This window comes from Nylanderia fulva, unplaced genomic scaffold (assembly GCF_048542155.1).
Source record: "Nylanderia fulva isolate GAGA-0341 unplaced genomic scaffold, ASM4854215v1 Scaffold131, whole genome shotgun sequence".
Classification (NCBI taxonomy): Eukaryota; Metazoa; Arthropoda; class Insecta; order Hymenoptera; family Formicidae; genus Nylanderia; species Nylanderia fulva.
In genome coordinates this window covers 137,596-161,796 of record NW_028189529.1, presented here as the reverse complement: position 1 = coordinate 161,796, position 24,201 = coordinate 137,596, and the positions used below count along the sequence as shown (strand labels likewise).

The 24,201-nt window shown below is 31.9% G+C and overlaps 1 protein-coding gene across 1 annotated transcript in view; it reads right to left on the bottom strand.

Moving 5' to 3' along the window:
• Positions 1–21,193: 21,193 nt before the first annotated feature.
• LOC114934868 (venom serine protease 34-like) overlaps positions 21,194–24,201 on the bottom strand; it is a 56,964-nt gene continuing 53,956 nt past the window's right edge. Inside the window, exons 5-8 of the mRNA XM_029307580.2 lie at positions 22,060–22,260; positions 21,793–21,944; positions 21,516–21,669; positions 21,194–21,433 (exon numbers count right to left, since the gene is read on the bottom strand). Coding sequence (XP_029163413.2) covers positions 21,408–21,433; positions 21,516–21,669; positions 21,793–21,944; positions 22,060–22,260 — 533 coding nt within the window. The 3' untranslated portion in view covers positions 21,194–21,407. The remainder of the gene's footprint in view (positions 21,434–21,515; positions 21,670–21,792; positions 21,945–22,059; positions 22,261–24,201) is intronic.

Genomic DNA, 24,201 nt, shown 5'->3' with positions numbered 1-24,201 from the left:
TAATGCAAAGTCATGCATTTTACATTATTGGACGGTTGTCGCCAAAATTGATCCGTATTTCTCAATTTTGCGAAAATACTCATTAAATTCGATTCTAATTGGTAACCTTTCAATTCGTTCAAGTATCTACCAGCAGTGTATCTCTCTCGTGGGTTAGTAACCATCATCGTATAATAGATACCACTTTTCAACTGTCGGTAGTTAGCATCATTGAGAAGGAGAAACAGATACTGCAGATTCAACCTGAATCTACTATGTTTCGACATCAATCGTGTTCTAATAAATAAATATTCCAGCAATGCAAAGTTTCTATCTTCTCGTTGTCCATTGACACCATCAGGATATAAATCAGGGAAACACATGACATCCAGATATTTATAACGATTATCCATTGGAAAATCTTCAATTTTCACCATTTGATAAAGCTTCAATGCAGATTCGTTATCGATTCTTTTCGCGTGTATTGGGTATATTGTATACTGATCGTTAATATCCGAATGTTCAGTGATTTGTGTGAGAAAAGCCGTACGTTTTAAAACGGTTTGATCATTATTATTTTTGTTTTGCTGTACATTGTACAAATTCAATGCTGGTAATTCCTCAACCACCTCATTTATTTCGTCATTATCGCTTTCCTCATCGACAATCCTATATTCTGTTTCCTGCAACTTATCTTTTAATAGATCATCAGATGACGCTGGAAGACGAATTTTTGAGTAATGAGGATTATTTTCTTTCAACCATTGTAAAGCCTTATACATTTTATTAATATCTACCAAATTTTCCCAAACCACTTTAGATTTCTTGGGTATACCTCGTACGAGAATGTGCAACTCGTGATTCAAATTTATAGGATCTTCCGGAGGACATACCTTATCCAATGTTTCTTGTAAAGGCAGAGGCAAATGAAATGTTCTACCTTTTCCTAAACAGAGTTCGATTATATAAGTTTCTTGATTTAAAATGTGCTATATTTAAATCATTTAATTATTTTTTTCGTTCAAGTACAATTAACAGCAAAAACTGCATATACGTAGGTATGTAATTGACTCTACTGCCATTACTTGAAACAAATACATTATTCGATATTAGCAAATTGGAACTCTGGAATTACGAGTAATTATTTTTCATTGTACAGACTAGGTTTAAATTTTTGAGGACCTTCTTTTGAACATGGCTTGATCTTTTCATTTTTATGATTTTTTGGAGATAGGGTGAGAGAGGACGAATGAGGGTAAGAGAAGACGAGATAGGCGAAAGAGGGTGAAAGAGAACGAAAGAGGGTGAGAAAGGACGTACGAGGGTGAAAGAGGTGAGAGAGGGTGAGAGAGGACGAAAGAGGGTGAAAAAGGCGAAAGAGGGGTGGGAGTGGGGGTGGGAGTGGAGTGGGGGTGGGGTGAAGGTGGGGGTGAGGGCGGGATGTGGGAGGAAAAGAGGTGGGTGGAAGTTGAAGGAGGTGTGAGTGAAAGGTGAGAAGAGATTTATACGCGGACAGAGAAGAAGAAGAAGAAGAAGAAGAAGACGACGTTACTTCATTTTTCATGAAAAACGTCACTTTTTGACCGCTTGTATCTCCGGAACGGCTTGACCGATTTTATTTTTTCTTGGCTCAAATTACTCGTGGCGATGCCGCCTTTCAGGTTATATTACGTGCAATTCAAAATTTTTTATATTTTAGTAGTTCTACACCCCCAAAAAATGGACTTTGATGGTGCAGGATAAGGAGACTTGTAGTGTCTTTTAAGGTCTTTTAGGGTTTGAACATGGCCGGAGACACTACCGCGTCTCCTGATAATCTTTTGTAATAAATAAATGATTTATATAAAAGTATTTTAGAGATTAAATATAATAATACTATTATTATCAAGACAGAGCAGTAGTTAGATAAGAATAATAATCATATAAATCATTTATTTATTACAAAAAATTATCCACTAAAACTTTATAATCAATTATATTCATAAAAGATTTTTATATATTTTTAGATTATAAATTTAATTATTTTTATTTATGTAATGCAGATTATTTAAAAAAAATTATATATACGTGTGCATGTATGAAAGAATGCAATGTAGAAAAGAGAGAAAAGACAGAGAGACAGAAACAGGAATACAGAGAGACAGATAGATAGATAGATAAATAGATAGATATATAAATAGATAGATAGATTGATCGATAGATAGATCGATAGATAGTTCGATAGATAGACAGGCAGATAACTAAATAAGTCGATAGGTATGTATATATATATATATATTTCTTTATAAACATTTTCTACGCATACATACGCATACATACATACATACATACATACATACATGCATGCATATAAAGAAATATACTAACCTTTTCATCCAGCTTTTCTTGAAGGAAACTTTATGTTGACAAAGAGGCAGACGTTTTGCGTTATATTATTCTATGTATGAGAAAGACGAAGATAATATGACTGCCTGTCCTTGTCTAACTGCACGATTGCAGTTTCCTCTATCGCGACATCGCGCAACTAATTTTCTGCTCTGTTTTATTCCTAAATGTCATTTCGCACATACACATGTGAATGAAAAATTCCACAATCGAGATCTTTTTTATTAGACTTCTAAACTTATTTCTGCAAGTTGACTAATATTCCTTCATGCAATTTTTTGGCGGAAGCAGTCTTATTTTGTACGTATAAATTGTGAAACTTTTATACAAGCAAATATTGTTATGACGTGACGTGAGAAGCCAAAAAAACTCGTATTTAAAAATTTTTTGTCTTTTTATCACAAATTCAGACCGCTCCCTTCTTTATTATTGTATTAACTTTAATCGTGGAAAAGCATTTGTTATTCTATTAACGCAATAAAAACTTCTTGATTGTGGAAAAATATCGGTTCGGTCGGTAAAAGTATACCTCCGGCATCCCCAAATCATTGGTAATGTCGGCGATAGGGAAGAGATGGGACGATATATCTCGAAACACTACATTTACCTTGGATCAATTTTTATACGCGATAGAACTTCATTGACTCCACGAATTTTACTTTTGACAATAAATACTACGAACAAATTTTTGGCATGCCGATGGGTTCCCCTCTTTCTCCTGTTTCTTCTGTCTGATCTATAGTCATGGATGATTTGGAAACTCATTGCCTTAATTCTTTACCCTTTTCTTTGTCGGTTTTCGGAAGATATGTAGACGACATTTTTGCGATAGTTCCAAAAAATCAAATCGACATTATATTGACTTACAATTAGTTTAATAGATAGTATCACTCTAGGCTACAATTTACTTGTGAGATTGAATTGAATGGTTGTATTAGTTTCCTTGATACTTCCATTACGAGAGAAAACCCTAATTTAATTACTAACTGGTACCGAAAATCCACCTTTTTGGGAAGATATATTAATTATTATTCTAATCATCCTTACAAGTATAAAGTTAGCACTGTTCTCAGTCTTACGGATAGAGCCATCTTACTATCGGATAGTAGGTTTCACACGCAAAATGGATTGTGTATAAAGCAGATTCTTTCTAACAATTGCTACCCAATAAGGTTAATTAATTTGATCATTAACAAGTGACTGAAGCTGTTACGAGCTAGATCACTTGATAATTATTCATCGAGAAGAAATAATTCTTTTGACACATCGAAGATAATCATTTTTCCTTTTGTAAAAGGATTAAGTTATGATGTGCAAAGAATATTAAATGATTGTGGTCTAAAGGTTTTATATGCTGTTAACAACAGATTAGATAGTTTGATTAGAAAAGGAAAGTACAAACTGCCGACTTATAGGAGAACAAATGTAGTTTATAAAATATCGTGTACAAATTGTGACTTCTGTTATATTGGGCAAACTAAACGTCATTTGGAAACGCGATTAAAAGAACACAACTCTAATATTAAAAAACATGTTTCTAATTATTCGGTCATCAGTAAACACAGAACGATGCTCAACCACGAATTCGATTGGTCAAATATACTTGTAATTTTACCTTTGTAATTTAAAGAACAGGTATTGTACTGTATATTATTATAACTGCAAATTATATTAAAATTTTTTTTGTTTTTTATTGTTTGTAACGGTATTGTATGATCATATTTGTAGCCTGAGGACCCAATTAAAAGTCAAAACGTAGCTTTTTTGTAATAAAAGAACCTTTTATCTTTAGCCAGTGTTGGTCAATTAAGCCCCTGTTTACCTTGTGTTTTAAATAATAGGATGATTGTGTAACAAGAAAATAGATTATCATATTATTATGAAAAAATATAATATATCACATATTATATAATAATGCATATTACATGTATTTAGTAACTATATAAATGCATATTTATATTTTGATATTTACAACTACTTTCTTGTTACGTTACCATTTTAAATTATTTCTTTTATAATAATAACTACTTTCTTGCTACACTTTCTTTTTTTATAAGTACATAATTATTGATGTAAAATAAGGAAGCAATCTTTACCAATAATAATGATTTATATATATGTATATATGAAAGATGTAGTACGATGGTAGCGTTGCAGAAAATTATTATAAAAAATAGTATAAAATGATAACGTAACATAATAAAAGTTGCAAATATCATTATATAAATATATATTAGGTCCTTGAATAAGTTCTCGCTGTTTTTTTGTTAAAAAAAAACATTTATTTAAAATATAAGGCTTACAATAACTTTACTCAAAGTATTGTCCATCATTAGAGACCACACAGCAATGCCTCCAATTCTTCGTCTTCAAACTTTGTCGGTGCTCCAGAACGTTCTTTATCTTCAAGGTCAAAGTCATTATTTTTAAAGCGCCTAAACCAGTCTCTGCATGTCGTATTCGACAGAGCATTGTCACCATATGTTTCAACAAGAATTCTGTGTGCTTCAGCTGCAGATTTCTTTTGAATAAAGCAGTGCAATAAAATTCCCCGCAAAAACACTTTATTTGGCACAAAAGTAGACATTTTCGCAATAGGTAATTAAACACGTGGTTGACACTGTGGTAAACTGTATCTACTAGAATTTGAGGTTACATATAGTACTACTTAACTGATGCGTTTCCGTACGAAATTCCATGCACAGAGTGCCGCTACGCCATCTTTTAAGAAACAGCGAGAACTTATTCAAGGACCTAATATTTATAAAAGAATATGTTTGTGATATACTAAATATGTGATATGCAATACTGCACATATATGTGATTATATTATTATGAAAAAAGATATAGTATATTAGATATACTATCATTAGATAAAAGAATTGCAACAAATTGGTACAGGAAGGAAACGTGTTCGAACAGATATATAAATTTCTTTTCCAACCACCCTTTTAAATATAAAATGAACACAATTTTTAATCTTGTGCATCACGCAATTCTTTTATCTAATGACCAGTTTCACGACGAGAATATTAACATCGTGAAACAGATTTTATTTAATAACTGCTTTCCTAAACAAGTAATCGATCGTTGGGTTAAAAAAAGGATTAATTTTTTAAAACACAGAAACATGAATGAATCGAGTAATAAGCGAAATATTGTTGATAAGTCTCCTTTCATTTCACTATCTGATGTTAATAGCTTAGGCGATATCGATCGAATTTTTAAAAATATCGGATTTAATGTTGTTCATAATGTTCCTAAAAAACCGAATCATTTAATTACACTCGGCAAGGATAGACTGCCTACAGATAAAAAAACTGAAGTAATTTACAAAATTAATTGTAAGGATTGCAACGTGTCATACATCGGACAAACAAAAAGACATCTTTGTATACGTGTAAAGGAACATTTCAGCAACATCAAAATGCATTCAAGTAATTTATCAGTTATCAGTAAACATAAAATTGAATTCGATCACGATTTTGACTGGACTTCGTCTGTTATTTTGCATAGTGAAAAACACGTAAGAAAAAGAGAAATTGCTGAAATGTTTTTTATTAAGGGAAATAATAACGCTATTAATTTACAAAAGAATACCGATAATCTAAGTAATATCTACGACAAAATAATAAAGGTCGTTTAGTCTCCAATAACTCGTCTAAGAGTCTTGACATGTTGTCAAATCGACACTATGTTCGTTTTTGACATCTTAAAATTATAATTTTATTTTAATTTTTACAAGTATGTTTCGCTTCTTTTTCTTTTTATCATTTTGTAATATTGTTAGTGAAGTAATTTTGTTTTTTTATTGTATTAATCTCTGTCTATGTATATCTAGATCACTTGATAAGGACTCCAAGAAGGGTCGAAACGTTGTGATTGAATAAATAATATTTGCCAGTACGGTCGAGAGAAGATTTTTAACTTTTTTACATAAATTAATTAAACTACAAAATATATTTTTACTGCAATAAGTTTTACAGTAACAAATAATTTAATTTTAATATTATTAGAATATTATTTAGCAGGGCGTCAAGTTTTTTTAACTAAAATTTTATTTTTTTTAATTTTATATTAATTTACTATTATATTAATTTATTAGTTTATTATACGATTCTATATACGTATGTTTGCAATTTTAATTTTCCACTAGTACAAGTTTCTACGTAGTAAGATTCTACATGGATTTACAATGGATAATTTTTCATACAATTCTATATGGTTTTGCAATGGTTTATTTTGCATAGAATTCTACATGGGTTTGCAATGATTAATTTTTTATAGAATTCTACATGGGTTTTGTAATGATTAATTTTTCATAGAATTCTACATGGATTTGCAATGAGTAATTTTTTGTTACTGGCATGCCGTTATTGGGCGCCTTTTTTTACCTTTTTTTAAGATAATCAAGAGACACGGTAGTGTCTCGCGACCAGTTAAGGGCGTAGCGGAGACACCGTGTATCTTAACGCGAGTCGGACATTTGAGTCTTTATAATATTTCGAGTCCTCAATAATGGCTGAAGCAATCGAGTTTATACTAGACTTAATCGATAGATTGAGTTCGAATTATATAATACAAGTGTCTTTATTTCTGCTCTACGTGATTTGTAAGCAGAGATATATAAATGCAAAGTCGAAATATGAAAAATTTCTATTAAGAAACGTCCCCGTCATCATTATTATCATCATCGACCACGCATACATAGTAGTATCGTGTTACACGTATTCACACGTATACAACACATGCGCACACATATATCACACGTACACAACACATGCAAGATGCATGTAGTGGTAATCTTGTCCATCTCGCACGTTTTACAACAGATGGCGATAGTGGCGCTCCGCCATATCGGCAGCGTGCGGGGTTATGTTGGCTAACTCTCTCTCTCTCTCTCTCTCTCTCTCTCTCTCTCTCTCTCTCACACACACACACACACACACACACTCTCTCATTCTCACTCACTCACTCACTGTTCGTCTTGTGTACTTATTTAGTACATTCATGATTAAAAATCTATATGCATTAATGTGAAATTTACTTACAATTAGTTTACTTGAAATATCCAATCTCTAAAGTGTTTATCTTATAAGATAGACAAAAAAATCTGAGTAAATAATAAGAAAAAAAAACAAGGATTATTATTGTCATAATTTTTTATCAATTAAGTACTCTCAACTATCCAATAATTAAATAAATACGTACAAATGTGCGCGCGTGTACACACATACACATATTGATATTAAAGAGATTGAAGGAGAGGAAGGAGAAGATAAAAATTTAAATATTCACATATATTTTCAAATATTATATATGAATTTATAGTTTACATATCTAATTAATAATGAATTTCTAATTATATTAAACATATCAAAATAAAGACATACATGTATTTATCAAATGAATAAAATTATTGAATACAGACTTAAAAAATTTATTAAACATAGACTTAAAAAATTAATTAATTAAACATATTCCAAATTTAGAAAAAATAAACTTTATTTATATATGCAACAGCTTTTTAAACTAAATTTTTAAATTCTATTTTATATTAGACAATTATCTCAATCAACATCTATGTCCACATTAGCTGCACTGCAGACTACCTTTACAGCCACATTATCTGCTCCGCGGATATAGCGTTATGCCAATACGATACATTACATGTACTTACTTACTTGCCTTTACTGTACCAACTCTTGTTCTTTCCACGTAATCATGTTTTTACAGTTATCGTTTGCTGTATATCTTCCAACAAACTTTATTTCGTGTGAAGTGTATTTAATTAATTAAATCTCTGCGAAAGATTGAGAAGATGAAGGGATAATTCAAACTATGAAGACATGGTTACATGGAAAAGACAAGAGTTGATACAATAATAAAGACATACATGTATTTGTATCCTGCTGGCATAAGGTTATAGAAGTTGATTGAGATTGAAAAATAATAATGAAAATAATAAAAAAAATAAAGACACATGTATTTGTATCGTGCTGGCATAAAGTTATAAAAGTTGATTGAGATTGAAAAATAATAATAAAAATAATTAAAAAAAGGAAATATTCAATCATCATTTAAAAGCATATTTGAAATCTGTAGAATAAACAGTTTTTGCAAAAAATGTGGAGCATTTGAGCTCTAGTAAGTCTAAAAATAAATGTAAACATCAATTAATAATAACTGATGTTATATATATATATTATATATATAAACCAATTTGTTGCAATATTCACTATAAAAGGTTGTAAGGGTAAGATGGCTAAAAGTGAATAATTTAAAAGATAGTTAACATAATTTTAAATAAACTGAAATATTTCATAAAATAAAATATTTGTAATATTTCGAAGTTTATGTAAGATTATGTAAAAATTATACCTTTACAACGTTTTATAGTAAATATTGCGAGGAATCGATTTATATGAGAAAAATTAAGGTAATTCTATTTTGAAAATATAAGTGACCTTTAAATAACCTTGAAAATCGCCGTTTAGGAAAAAGTCTGTGTCAACTTTTTCTTTTTCGAAATCCTGCAACTTTTATCTAAATTTAATAGAAAATGTATAAAAAATGCTCGACATTAGTACACACACACACACACACACATACACACACATACACACATATGGGTAAATTTATATAAATAGGGTGCTTTAGGAGGAATGATCAGGATTCTAGGATATGATTGTACACATCATTTTAAGCAAAGAAGTTTAGATAAACATGTTTAATAATTGTTCTATTCCGGTCATAAAAATATACAAAAATGAATAATATAATCTCTAAAAACTCACCTTTAAAAAAAGGTAAAAAAAGGCGACCAGTTAAGGGCACGCCATTAACAAAAATTATCCATTGCAAACCCATGTAGAATTTTATCTTATTGCAAACCCATGTAGAATCCTATGAAAAATTAATCATTGCAAACCCATGTAGAATCCTAGGCAAAATTAACCATTGCAAACCCATGTAGAATCGTACCCATTGCAAACCTATGTAGAATCCTATGAAAAATTAATCATTGCAAACTCATGAAGAATCCTATGAAAAATTAACCATTGCAAACCCATGTAGAATTGTATTAAAAATTATCCATTGCAAGCTTATGTAGAATCCTACATTGCAAACCCATGTACAATAGAATTGTATGAAAAATTATTGATTATAAACCCATGTACAATCGTAACAAAAGTAATGAAATAAAAAAAAAAATTGCGCCAAGTGAAAGTAGAAACTTGTACCAGTGGAAAATTAAAGTTGCAGACATATATAGAGTCGTATAATGAATCAGTAAAAATTTAAATTTGCAAATGTAGAATCGTACCATAAAAAAACTTATCTTTTAAAAAAAAAGATAAACAAGATGCCAAGTCCATGCGCCATGTGAAAAAGAAATAAAAAAATTTTAGTTAAAAAAACTGGGAGCGCTGCTAAATAGTATTCTAACAATATTAAAATTAAATTGTTACTGTTAAACTCATTACAGTTAAAATATGTTTTGTGTTTAAATTAATTAATGTTACTTTAAGGTGCATTGTAATTTTGAAACTTAGCAGCGCGCCCAGTTTTTTTAACTAAAATTTTTTTATTTCTTTTTCACATGGCGCATGGACTTGGCATCTTGTTTATCTTTTTTTTTAAAAGATAAGTTTTTTTATGGTACGATTCTACATTTGCAAATTTAAATTTTTACTGATTCATTATACGACTCTATATATGTCTGCAACTTTAATTTTCCACTGGTACAAGTTTCTACTTTCACTTGGCGCAATTTTTTTTTTATTTCATTACTTTTGTTACGATTGTACATGGGTTTATAATCGATAATTTTTCATACAATTCTATTGTACATGGGTTTGCAATGTAGGATTCTACATAAGTTTGCAATGGATAATTTTTAATACAATTCTACATGGGTTTGCAATGGTTAATTTTTCATAGGATTCTACATGAGTTTGCAATGGTTAATTTTTCATAGGATTCTACATAGGTTTGCAATGGGTACGATTCTACATGGGTTTGCAATGGTTAATTTTGCCTAGGATTCTACATGGGTTTGCAATGATTAATTTTTCATAGGATTCTACATGGGTTTGCAATAAGATAGAATTCTACATGGGTTTGCAATGGATATCCCTTTTTCGCCAATAGCTCAAAAATTTTGTTTTGAAGTCTAAAATGTTATACATTTTTATGAAAAAAATTGAAGGAGCCTCATTAAGGAAAACTAAATAATTTTGGTTAAAATTGCATAAACACCATTAAATTTTTTTTTTTTTAATTATTTTATTTGCAAAAATACATTCAAAGACAAAAAAATGATCACCTTATTAATGACAATATATTTATTTTTTTTTAAGTTATAAATATTTAAAATTTTTTAAATTCAAAGAAATCAATGTTTTTAAAAATATATAACTCGGAAATTAATAAAAATAAAAATATAAAAAAATTTATGGAAACTACTTTCAATAGTTACAAAAAGATAAAAAAAATGAAGCAAATAAAAAATGGTCGGGAAAAAAAGTCGTTGATTTGGTATGGAATGCCCTACACACACACACACACACACACACACACACACACACACACACACACACACACACACACACGCACACACGCACACACGCACACACGCACACACGCACACACGCACACACGCACACACGCACACACGCACACGCACACGCACGCACACACACACACACACACACACACACACACACACACACACACACACGCACACACACACACATACATATTTTTACGTTCACCGCAAAAATGTTACGTTCGCCGCCAAAATGAACCACTAGGAATCGCGTCGCACAGCACCGATCACTTGCGCACCGCAAATCAGTCTCGCCCGCTTAAGAAAGAAAAGACCTTTATTTACAATACGGATAAATGCAATACAGATAATACAATACGGAAATACAATAACGGAAATTAGAAATATTGGATCGAGAGTCGAAATCCGCTCGTGACAGCCGCGGTATTCGAACTCAACTCAGCTCAGTTGATCAAAGCTGTTGATCAACAATCCTTAGCAACGCCTTGACAACGCGATGTTCCTTGATCTCACAGAAGACTCGATATTTGCAGACGAACTCAGGGACGCAACGTAACACAGACATAATAATACATATATATATATATATATATATATATATATATACTCGTATATATATATGTATGTATATATATATACATATATGTATATATACATGTATGTACACACACACACACACACACACACACACACCTAAAGTTAAATTGCTGTGTTCCTGCTATCTTTGAAAGTAGGACTTGTAATTAAGTACTAAACCTAGATTAAATTTGATCCGGAAATTAGTCCAATCAACACACGCCCGCGCGGAGACTTATAAGTTCAGAAGTTCCGAAATCGGTTAATTGCTTCTGCGAAGTTTGATCTCAATTTAGAATTCCGGGATTTTAAACTTACTGTTTACAAATCTGCAATTTAGTCAATCTAAATCAACTTAATATGAATATACATATACATACACGTATGACATTTTGCTGTTTGGCTTTGATATGTTTGTATAGATTTGTGTTGATAAATTAAATTAAATTTTTAATAATTGACATACTATAATTTAAGTGTTATATTTTTTAGAATATTTGTGTGATGTATAATTTATAATTACATATATTTATTTATAATTACATATATATACATTCTTCACAATCTACAATATGTAATTCAGGAATCAGCTTCACTCAAAATGCAAATCCAATCGCACAATCGTCTCCACGTGATGCGCTTTAAGTGAAGCTGCTAGCGGTAATTTTGGAAATGATATGCAACTTTACATTTTCTAAATTTTATCTTGAGACAGTTAAAAAATTATAATAGAAATGAAGAAAAGCCACGGATTTTATTCTTCTTAATTTTTTATCAGAGCAAATTGAGTTTTTTCACATATTGTACGCATCGATCATTTTGACCATGTGAATCACTATAAAGAAATATCACAACAAGTCTGTGATTTTTTGTCAAGTTTGAAGTACTAACAAGTAAACCTCGGGAAATGTTAGACTTCGATTTTTTTTTATATTTTTTACAATTGTTTCTGATGTCAAAGTATGAAGAAATCTGTCGTTTTTTAGCTCAAAATAATTTTTTCATTTTTTTAAATTTTTAATTTTGCGCAATTATACGATTTTTCACGTGTTTAAACCAGTTCTTACTTTTTACAAATAAATCTATCCGATTTTGATGAAACTTGACACACAAATAGAACATTAAATAATAGTTTATTAATTTTTTTTACCGCAGTTTTGAGCTGTTTTAAGTATTTTATAAACAATTTTGTAAAAATATTTTTTTTTCTTTGTATCTTTTTTGTTTTATTTATTTTTTCCTTTTTTTATAATTGTATAACTAATTTTTTAAATCTAATAATGGCAACAAATATAATAATATTATTCAATATAATTTTTACAAATGTGAACAGATTCAATAATACTATGATTTGGAACACAAAGGAAGTTTATAGAAACTACATCTATTAAAAGAAACATTTTCACAATTATAAATTTCACATGTATGTTTTTCAAAATTTATACAAAATTGTGAAAATGTTTGGAATTTAGCTGATGGTTTTTGTTTTATATAATCAGCTTTATACCATGCGTAAATTCTTAAAGGTAAACTTCAGGTCTGTAAATTTTATTTGTGTGCAAATCATAGTATTATTGAATCTGTTTACATTTGTGAAAATTATATTGAATAATATTATTATATTCGTTGCAATTATTAAATTAAAAAAAATTAGTTAAAAAAAATTAAATATAAGAGTTTCAACAAGGCTCTGTAATATAAATATAAATTTAACGTATAAGACGGGCAACAAGAGCCAAATCGCGGATGACAATGCGTTATCCTAACGAAACTAAATAATTTTTCGTTAGAATTAAATACCGGTGCACAAGGCACCAAATTTTTACTTGGACACGGCCAAGATTTTAAATATGAAATAATCTCATATTTTGAGATTTAATTTCAATACCCCTTTAACCCCCCTACGGAAAATAAATAAATGAATGCAAGAGAAAAATATAGATCCGAAAATCGCTGAATCGGGAATCGAACCCGAGACCTTTCGCTTGCCGGGCGACTGCTCTTCCAGCTGAGCTATTCAGATCCTTTCGACTCTATACTTTTCTCTGTTATATATATTAATGTTGGTAAACAAACGCATTTTTTAAGCCAGCGTGTATCAAATATAAGAGTTTTAACAAGGCTCTGTAATATAAATATAAATTTAACGTATAAGACGGGCAACAAGAGCCAAATCGCGGATGACAATGCGTTATCCTAACGAAACTAAATAATTTTTCAACGTATAAGACGGGCAACAAGAGCCAAATCGCGGATGACAATGCGTTATCCTAACGAAACTAAATAATTTTTCGTTAGAATTAAATACCGGTGCACAAGGCACCAAATTTTTACTTGGACACGGCCAAGATTTTAAATATGAAATAATCTCATATTTTGAGATTTAATTTCAATACCCCTTTAACCCCCCTACGGAAAATAAATAAATGAATGCAAGAGAAAAATATAGATCCGAAAATCGCTGAATCGGGAATCGAACCCGAGACCTTTCGCTTGCCGGGCGACTGCTCTTCCAGCTGAGCTATTCAGATCCTTTCGATTCTATACTTTTCTCTGTTATATATATTAATGTTGGTAAACAAACGCATTTTTTAAGCCAGCGTGTATCAAATATAAGAGTTTTAACAAGGCTCTGTAATATAAATATAAATTTAACGTATAAGACGGGCAACAAGAGCCAAATCGCGGATGACAATGCGTTATCCTAACGAAACTAAATAATTTTTCGTTAGAATTAAATACCGGTGTACAAGGCACCAAATTTTTACTTGGACACGGCCAAGATTTTAAATATGAAATAATCTCATATTTTGAGATTTAATTTCAATACCCCTTTAACCCCCCTACGGAAAATAAATAAATGAATGCAAGAGAAAAATATAGATCCGAAAATCGCTGAATCGGGAATCGAACCCGAGACCTTTCGCTTGCCGGGCGACTGCTCTTCCAGCTGAGCTATTCAGATCCTTTCGATTCTATACTTTTCTCTGTTATATATATTAATGTTGGTAAACAAACGCATTTTTTAAGCCAGCGTGTATCAAATATAAGAGTTTTAACAAGGCTCTGTAATATAAATATAAATTTAACGTATAAGACGGGCAACAAGAGCCAAATCGCGGATGACAATGCGTTATCCTAACGAAACTAAATAATTTTTCGTTAGAATTAAATACCGGTGCACAAGGCACCAAATTTTTACTTGGACACGGCCAAGATTTTAAATATGAAATAATCTCATATTTTGAGATTTAATTTCAATACCCCTTTAACCCCCCTACGGAAAATAAATAAATAAATGCAAGAGAAAAATATAGATCCGAAAATCGCTGAATCGGGAATCGATAGGATAACGCATTGTCATCCGCGATTTGGCTCTTGTTGCCCGTCTTATACGTTAAATTTATATTTATATTACAGAGCCTTGTTAAAACTCTTATATTTGATACACGCTGGCTTAAAAAATGCGTTTGTTTACCAACATTAATATATATAACAGAGAAAAGTATAGAGTCGAAAGGATCTGAATAGCTCAGCTGGAAGAGCAGTCGCCCGGCAAGCGAAAGGTCTCGTGTTCGATTCCCGATTCAGCGATTTTCGGATCTATATTTTTCTCTTGCATTCATTTATTTATTTTCCGTAGGGGGGTTAAAGGGGTATTGAAATTAAATCTCAAAATATGAGATTATTTCATATTTAAAATCTTGGCCGTGTCCAAGTAAAAATTTGGTGCCTTGTGCACCGGTATTTAATTCTAACGAAAAATTATTTAGTTTCGTTAGGATAACGCATTGTCATCCGCGATTTGGCTCTTGTTGCCCGTCTTATACGTTAAATTTATATTTATATTACAGAGCCTTGTTAAAACTCTTATATTTGATACACGCTGGCTTAAAAAATGCGTTTGTTTACCAACATTAATATATATAACAGAGAAAAGTATAGAATCGAAAGGATCTGAATAGCTCAGCTGGAAGAGCAGTCGCCCGGCAAGCGAAAGGTCTCGGGTTCGATTCCCGATTCAGCGATTTTCGGATCTATATTTTTCTCTTGCATTCATTTATTTATTTTCCGTAGGGGGGTTAAAGGGGTATTGAAATTAAATCTCAAAATATGAGATTATTTCATATTTAAAATCTTGGCCGTGTCCAAGTAAAAATTTGGTGCCTTGTGCACCGGTATTTAATTCTAACAAAAAATTATTTAGTTTCGTTAGGATAACGCATTGTCATCCGCGATTTGGCTCTTGTTGCCCGTCTTATACGTTAAATTTATATTTATATTACAGAGCCTTGTTAAAACTCTTATATTTGATACACGCTGGCTTAAAAAATGCGTTTGTTTACCAACATTAATATATATAACAGAGAAAAGTATAGAGTCGAAAGGATCTGAATAGCTCAGCTGGAAGAGCAGTCGCCCGGCAAGCGAAAGGTCTCGGGTTCGATTCCCGATTCAGCGATTTTCGGATCTATATTTTTCTCTTGCATTCATTTATTTATTTTCCGTAGGGGGGTTAAAGGGGTATTGAAATTAAATCTCAAAATATGAGATTATTTCATATTTAAAATCTTGGCCGTGTCCAAGTAAAAATGTGGTGCCTTGTGCACCGGTATTTAATTCTAACGAAAAATTATTTAGTTTCGTTAGGATAACGCATTGTCATCCGCGATTTGGCTCTTGTTGCCCGTCTTATACGTTAAATTTATATTTATATTACAGAGCCTTGTTAAAACTCTTATATTTGATACACGCTGGCTTAAAAAATGCGTTTGTTTACCAACATTAATATATATAACAGAGAAAAGTATAGAGTCGAAAGGATCTGAATAGCTCAGCTGGAAGAGCAGTCGCCCGGCAAGCGAAAGGTCTCGGGTTCGATTCCCGATTCAGCGATTTTCGGATCTATATTTTTCTCTTGCATTCATTTATTTATTTTCCGTAGGGGGGTTAAAGGGGTATTGAAATTAAATCTCAAAATATGAGATTATTTCATATTTAAAATCTTGGCCGTGTCCAAGTAAAAATTTGGTGCCTTGTGCACCGGTATTTAATTCTAACGAAAAATTATTTAGTTTCGTTAGGATAACGCATTGTCATCCGCGATTTGGCTCTTGTTGCCCGTCTTATACGTTAAAAAAAATTAGTTATACAATTATAAGAAAAAAAGAAAAATATATAAAACAAAAAAGATACAAAGAAATATATATAAAAATATTAAAAAAAAATTGTTTATAAAATACTTAAAAACAGCTCAAAACTGTTTAATGCGGTAAAAAAATAAATAAACTATTATTTAATGAAAAACGTGATCTGATCGCCAGTTGAATTTTTAAAAACCAATAACTATATCCATAACTATATCCGATAAAATAGGGGACAAAGGGAAGCCCATAGGTTACAACTGACAGTTACCTGATTATTTGGTTATTTCCATATGTATTTTAATTCAACAGGTATTTATGTATATCCTATTATATTTTTGAGTTCTTTTTTGCATCGATTATTCACTGATATTTTTATTGTTTTTATTGTATTACCGAAATGTATAATGTAATTTTTGTAGCCTGAAGAGGACCCAATTGATGGTCGAAACGTCGTTTCTTTTTTAATAAAAGAATTTTAACTTTGCCGGTGTTGGTCAATCAATTCTTGCCTAATTTGGCTATTATTTAATGTTTTATTTGTGTGCCGAGTTTCATCAAAATCGGATAGATTTATTTGTAAAAAGTAAAAACTAGTTTAAACACGTGAAAAATCGTATATTTGCGCAAAATTAAAAATTAAAATAAATGAGAAAATCAATTTGAGCTAAAAACGACAGATTTCTTCATACTTTAACATCAGAAACAACTGTACAAAATTTGAAAAAAAATCGGAGTTTGACGTTCCCCGAGGTTTACTGGTAAAAGGCACAAAAATTTAGTCGATCATCGACAAAAGTCGATAAAATTTTATTAATCACCTTACGTAATTTTTTACAAAAAACAAAAAGAAGGAAACTCGGAAAATTTAAAAAAATAAACACATACATACACGCACACACATAGACATTTTTCAAAAATGTTATTTTTCATGTTTTGGGACATTCTGAACATATTGGCATAAAAATCTAAAAAAATTATTTTCCGAAAACAAAGCTTTGTCTATAAGAAAACAAAATTAAAATAGTATATTAGCTAACAAGTGCGGGGGATCGTAAATCGGCCGAGAGTGCAGAAGTTAGGCGCACGAGGCGAAGCCGAGTGTGACAATCCGCACGATCGGCCGATTTATGACCCGCACATGTTGGCTACGATATTTTGTGTGACCGGTGCATGGAAAGGGAGCCCTTTCTAAAATCTCATTATGTGCGTAAAGGGCGACTTTTCGCGCGCTGGTTGCACAAAAAATTTTTTTACCATTGTCGCCATCCCTAAAAAATTTACAAAATTTTGGTACCAATTTCGAGAAAATCAGTCCATTAACAAATGAGTAGTTCGCGGTCAGACAAACAGATAGATAGACAGATGCGATATTTATATGTATTTATTAAAATTACTTTGTATATTACTTCGTAATTACTTCATAATTCATTTTTTATCATAAGTTTTAATAATAGCATTTTAATAATAGCATTTTTTAAATTCTAAATATTATTAAAAAAAGAACACACAAGCAAATTCAGAATATTTTAGCCTTTAGTTTGTATTTTTAATCCTAATTTAAATTTCTATGAAAACAATAAAATAAAATTATGTTGATTTTGAAAGAAATAATAGATTGTTCAAAAAAATTAACATCTTTTCAATTTTATTACATACAATAAAAAATTGAAAAAGGATTGTTATAAAAGTATTAATGTCATCTTGATATTTTTTAAAATAGAATCAACTATTTTATGTATATATCAATCAATTTCTCACAATATTCAGCATAAAATATTATGAAGGATAGTAAAGAAATGAATAGTTTGCGAGGTAATTTATACTTTAACTTTTATAACATATTTTTATGTTTTTATTACACTTTTATAACATATTTTTATGTTTTAATTAAAATTTATAATCACGAATACTTATGTGCATATGCATATATACATATATGTATATGTATGTGTACGTATATCATGTGTATTATATGTATATAACATTTAGTTTATTGTATTTAAATAATAAAAATTAAATAATGAATTAAATAATGAAAAATTTAAATAATTTTTTTCATAAAATTAAAGAAAAGTATTTATGTAGAATTTAAACTTTACAATTTAAGTATTACAATGGGCAAAATTTTTGCTTTTTTAGACATTTATCTATTCAATTTCTGAGCAATCAGTTCAGTACTTCAATATTTTAATTCTCTGTATTGAGATGAAATCGAGAAAATTAAACTAATATAAAAACAAATATGATATATCATTTAGTCTTAAAGCTAATTTCGTCAACTTTATATAATTCTCCTGACTAAATCTATAAAACTTAATACGAGACAGATAGCGAATCGCACTTCGCACAGCGACAAATGAAGGAACTACCTGATTATTAAATTCTACTTTTTTATATTTGCTTTCTTATAGTGGAAGCGTTGTTTTTGTGAAATCTTTTTATCAGATTTTTTGTACCAATGTATTCCAAAGAATACTCCAAAACATCAAAAATTATTTTTTTTTTTTTTTCAAAAATGTCGCTGTATGTGTATATATGTATGTCTATCCACCAATTTAAACGTTGTAAGATAACTGTTTGAGTTATACTTCAATTTGGTAAAATAGGATAATAACTTGTATATATTTACTATCATTTTTATAAAAATGTATGTTTTAAATTTTAATGCAATTTTAATTTTTCAAAAAATGTCTGTGATGGCTTTAACTTCCGTAAATTTTAAGATATTAGAGGATAAATTGTTTTACATAAGTAGACTATTATTAAAGGAGGATTTTGATATTAAATTTGACTAGGATTAGTAAGATTTAATTTTTTATCAAATAATTTATTATTAACAAATGTCTACCTTTTGTTCTAACTTTCATTTCTGAGATATCGAAGTAAATTTTTTTACAGGAATAAAATATCGTTAAAAAATGTTTGATATTGAGTTTGGTGAAAGGATTCATTTTTTATGAAACTTTCATATCAAAATTTTTAAGAAATGTGCATTTTCTAATTTTCACAAATTTTGTGATATCGAGCTAAATTTTTTTGTGTGAATAAAATACCATTAAAAGATATTTGGCATTGAATGGTATGATTCGCTGAAAAGATTCATTTTTATAAAATATTTATAAAATTTTGTTGAAAAATGTATATACATATATATAATATTTGTAGTTGGTCTAACTTTCGTAAATTTTGAAATATTGGATTAATTTTTACATGAATAGAGTATCATTATCATTAGATAGAGAGCATTATTACAGAGTATTTGAATATAGCGAGAATTTTCAGTGAAAGTGTTCATTTTTTATGTCAATTTGTCAAAAAATGTAAATTTTTAAATTTTACAAAAGAAAATGCCATCACCGCATGGATAAGATATAAAAACTTAATGTCTTTGTTACACATCAATGTTGACCGCCTTTCTCGGAACTGCTTATTCCAGTTTTTTACGTTTTCAGTGTTCTTTTATCATTTTATCATTTTATTTAAATTTTGTTGGTTTTCTGCCTTTTTGAATCACTAAATACTGATACGCATAATTTTATAAAGATTATGGCTTAAGAATTTTATAGAGTAATATAAAATTTTTTTTACGTTGAACATAATGTCAGTCATACTTATTCAGTTTCGGTAAAAAACATTTCTTTTTTTTCAAATTATTATTTTTGAATACTACAATTTTTTACTATGTGTGACTAAAGTATGTTGTTGTATTTCAGTTCTTATAAAGTATTCTCTTTATTAAAAAATTAAGATAAAATGTCTTAATTGATTTAGTGTGAGAAAATCAATTCGCCAGTACAAAATTAAAACCTACAATATAAGTATGTAATATTAAAGAAACGACCAATACTGGATTATAAATGCTTTATTCAAATCAATGCGTCATGACGTTTCGACCTGTGGTTTAGGTCATTTTCAAATAAACTGTAAAAAAATATATAATTATTTACCATTGCAATAAAATACGATTAAAAACAACTAAAAAGTACAAGAAATTTTTACATAATCTTGGAGATGACATCATAAATACAGCAATGCGCAAAATTGTAAAATATCACAAAAATAAATATATATAAAGTTAAACTTTGTGACTTCTCGTCAGTAAAAGAGCGTGTTCATATAATACAACGAATTTTAAATTAATCTAATAACCTTATCATAAATAATATTTAGGTTTTCAGTATCCTTTTGAGCATTTAACGTGTTATTAACTTTTTTTATGTAAAACATTTCAGCCAACTCTCTTTTTCTAGTATGTTTTTCGTTATGTAAAATTATTGGATTATCTCAATCAAAGTCGTGATTAAACTCTATCTTGTGTTTGCTTATAATCGACACATTGACTTGAATAAAGCATTTATAGTCCAGTATTAGTCGTTTCTTTAATATTACATACTTATATTGCTCTCTTTATTGTTTCTTCTCCTGAACAAAAATAAATTCAGTTATAAATAATAAATTGAAAGTACAAGATGTATCAAACAGACGAATAACTAAAATAGACAAATAAATGATAAATCATTAAACAAAAGTCATATTTTCTGCATGAAAGCAAATATAATTGAATATTGTCAATGTGTAATTAAAAGTTGATATACATATAAACACAGTGTTATTAAACATTAGTAGCGATATTAAATATTAGTAGATATATTTTATACACATTTTTTTGAAAAAAATGCGAAGTCTCGATTTACTTGTTACGTGACAAAGATCCATAGCTATATGAAAAAATTATGAATATATATAGGTCACTCTACTTGGCAATAATTTGCATCTAAAAAAACACATAATATTAAACCATTTTATAATGATAACATATTTTCGTATTTCTAATTTATTTATTTGTCAATTCTTACCACGTGTCACAGATACTATCCAACCAATGAATTTCCCTACACGTGTATTAATTGCAGGGTTTGAACCACAACCTCTACCAGAAGACGTTATACCACATATTATCTGACGACTTGTAGTAGGATTTTCCCATAAATCAGGTCCGCCGCTGTCCATCTGTGGCCAAGAAAACAGGAAAAAATATAATTTTAAAATCTTTTTATATATTATCGTTTTTGAATAATATTATAATAATTTAGAATTATTATTTATTAAATAATAAAACTTTTGTTTTTATACCTGACAAGTGTCTTTTCCTTGAGTGTACGTACATATATTTTTGTCAGTTACGTCAGAATCATATTTGGCACAGTCTCCAGGATTTATGACATTTAACTTTACTTTTTGTAGTGTATGCGCTTTGGAGCCACCAAATTCCGTCATACCCCAGCCTAAGTAGAATTAGAATAATATTAATAGCGGATGTTAATGTATTTAATAATGAAATTATAATAATGAAATTATAATAATGAAAAATTATAATAAAAGTAATGAAAAAGCACTAACCTAATGCTGTTACAATATCACCACCAAATGTGTCGTCTCTATGTTGAAATGGTAGGCAGGCCGGGCCAACCTCAGCACTATATTCTATGGTACCGTTAATTTTACAAATAGCTATATCGTTATCGTTGTGATTATCGTTGTAATGCTCATGCATTATACAGTTGACTATGCGAAACAGTTTAGTTGCATTGGTCTCTGTACCTATCCACAAAATAGTACACACATGCAAACGAGTGTAGACTTCAGGGAATATCGAAAGTATGTTTTTACCAACTGAATGCAAATATTAAGTTATTTTTAAATATCTTTTTATTGACTATACTGATCAATAAATCCTTTTCCACAATTAAAGTACTTATAAAAACGGACTACACTAGCTATGTAACGGATCGCCCTTTCCTGGCGCCACGGATCGGCTCGTCGGTGCCAGGATTCGGGAAGAGGGGAGACTTAGATTCGCAAGAACTACGCGGTTGTTCTGGTAAAAACAGAATTTATTCAAGTCACCTTTCAGTGGTTGACTTGCTATTTAGTCCACAGATACAGAGAATATTAAGACGGACGAAACGCGACCAGATTATTCGGACGCGAGCACGACTTATAGCTAGAATTTACAAGGAGAAGTACGACGGACGAAATATATACGACGCGGACGCGGATACGGGCGCCCTAAAAAGGGCGAGCTCCGTAGAACGCAGGTGATTCGCGGACAGGACCCGGTGACCAAGAACACTCGGCCTACGCGACGAGAACGCTCGTCGGCCGGGACAGTTAGGAGCTTAGGGTTCGAGGAGTGATTTCTGAGAACGCTCAAGAGACCGGAGTGGGACTGGACCAGAAGCCTCGGCTGAGCCACTTCTTATACCCGCCAGTCGACCCCCTCCAAGCTAGTCTTAGAGTGGGGTGGTTGGTCGGGTGGGGCGAAAAGGCGAATTTCCATCGCGTTTATTATATAGTTGCCCCGAAAGGGGCCGTTTGTATGAGCGCGGGCGGTTGGTCGGCCCTGTGCATGCGCGGCGCCTAGTGACGACTAATCGGGTCGTCACATCACCCTTTTCACGGGGAGATGGGTAGCCGGTGGCTGTCCATGCCGGTTAAACCGGATGATCCAGCGGCTAGTTGGGGTGCGTACCTTGTATCGCCGTGAGATGATGGCGGCGTGGTACGGGACGTCAACCGTTTGGCTGTCCCCCAGGGTAACTCGTATGGGACGTGGCTGGTCCTGGTGTGTCACTGGCGATGTTGGAGCCCCGCTGGTCGGCGGTTGACGCGGTGTCGGTTGGAGTGGCGTCACGGCTGGCAGCCCGGCAGTGAGAAGCGCCGATTGGTCCGCTGCAGCAGGAGGCACCGATTGGCGTGTAGTGGCTGGCGGCCCGGCAGTGGATGGCGCCGGTTGGCGCGTAGCGGCATGAGGCGCTGATCGGCGCGCAGCGTCCGGTGGCGCCGATTGGCGTGCGACGGCTGGCTTCGTTGGTGGTCGGGCTGACTGGCGCGTGTCGGTCGGTGGTGTCGTCGAAGGTTCGGTGACGGCGGCGACGGTGGAGGCCGGAGAGTCCGAGAGGACCGGTGGTCGTCGGTGTAGAATTCTCACCGGAGCTGGTCGGTGTCTGCTCGGTAGTGGCGGTGGCGCCTCGAGGAACACAAGATTCCGGCGTCGCTGCTCTGCGTCAGACCGCTGGATTTAGGTCTCCACTCGTGGTACCGGCCGGTTGGTTTGCCCGGAAATGAACGGATTATTATCCTGGCGCTGGTTAGCTTCCTCGCTCTTGCTCGGTGCTTCCATCGTGACAGGATGAACTCGGAGCCAAGCGGGTCCGTCTTTTATACCTCTAAGGGTAAGAGGTCAGCGGTGCGTGGCGTCTCGTAATTGGCCCTAGCGCGGACCATGACGAGCGACCGTAGCAATTCACTAGCGCGGACCATAAAGAGTGACCGTGTCGGCCTCCGAAGCGCGGTCGGCTGTCCTGCTTGGCGTGCCGTAGGTGCCATCGATAATTAGCGCTGATTGGTGCGTTGCGGATATGGCTGGCAAGTGATCGGCGGCGCTGATCGGTGCGCGCCACTAATGTGCCGCGAGGTACGTATGTGTCCTGTCACGGTCGTCAGAAGGTTTATACCGGACGGTGCAGATGAAGAAGATGG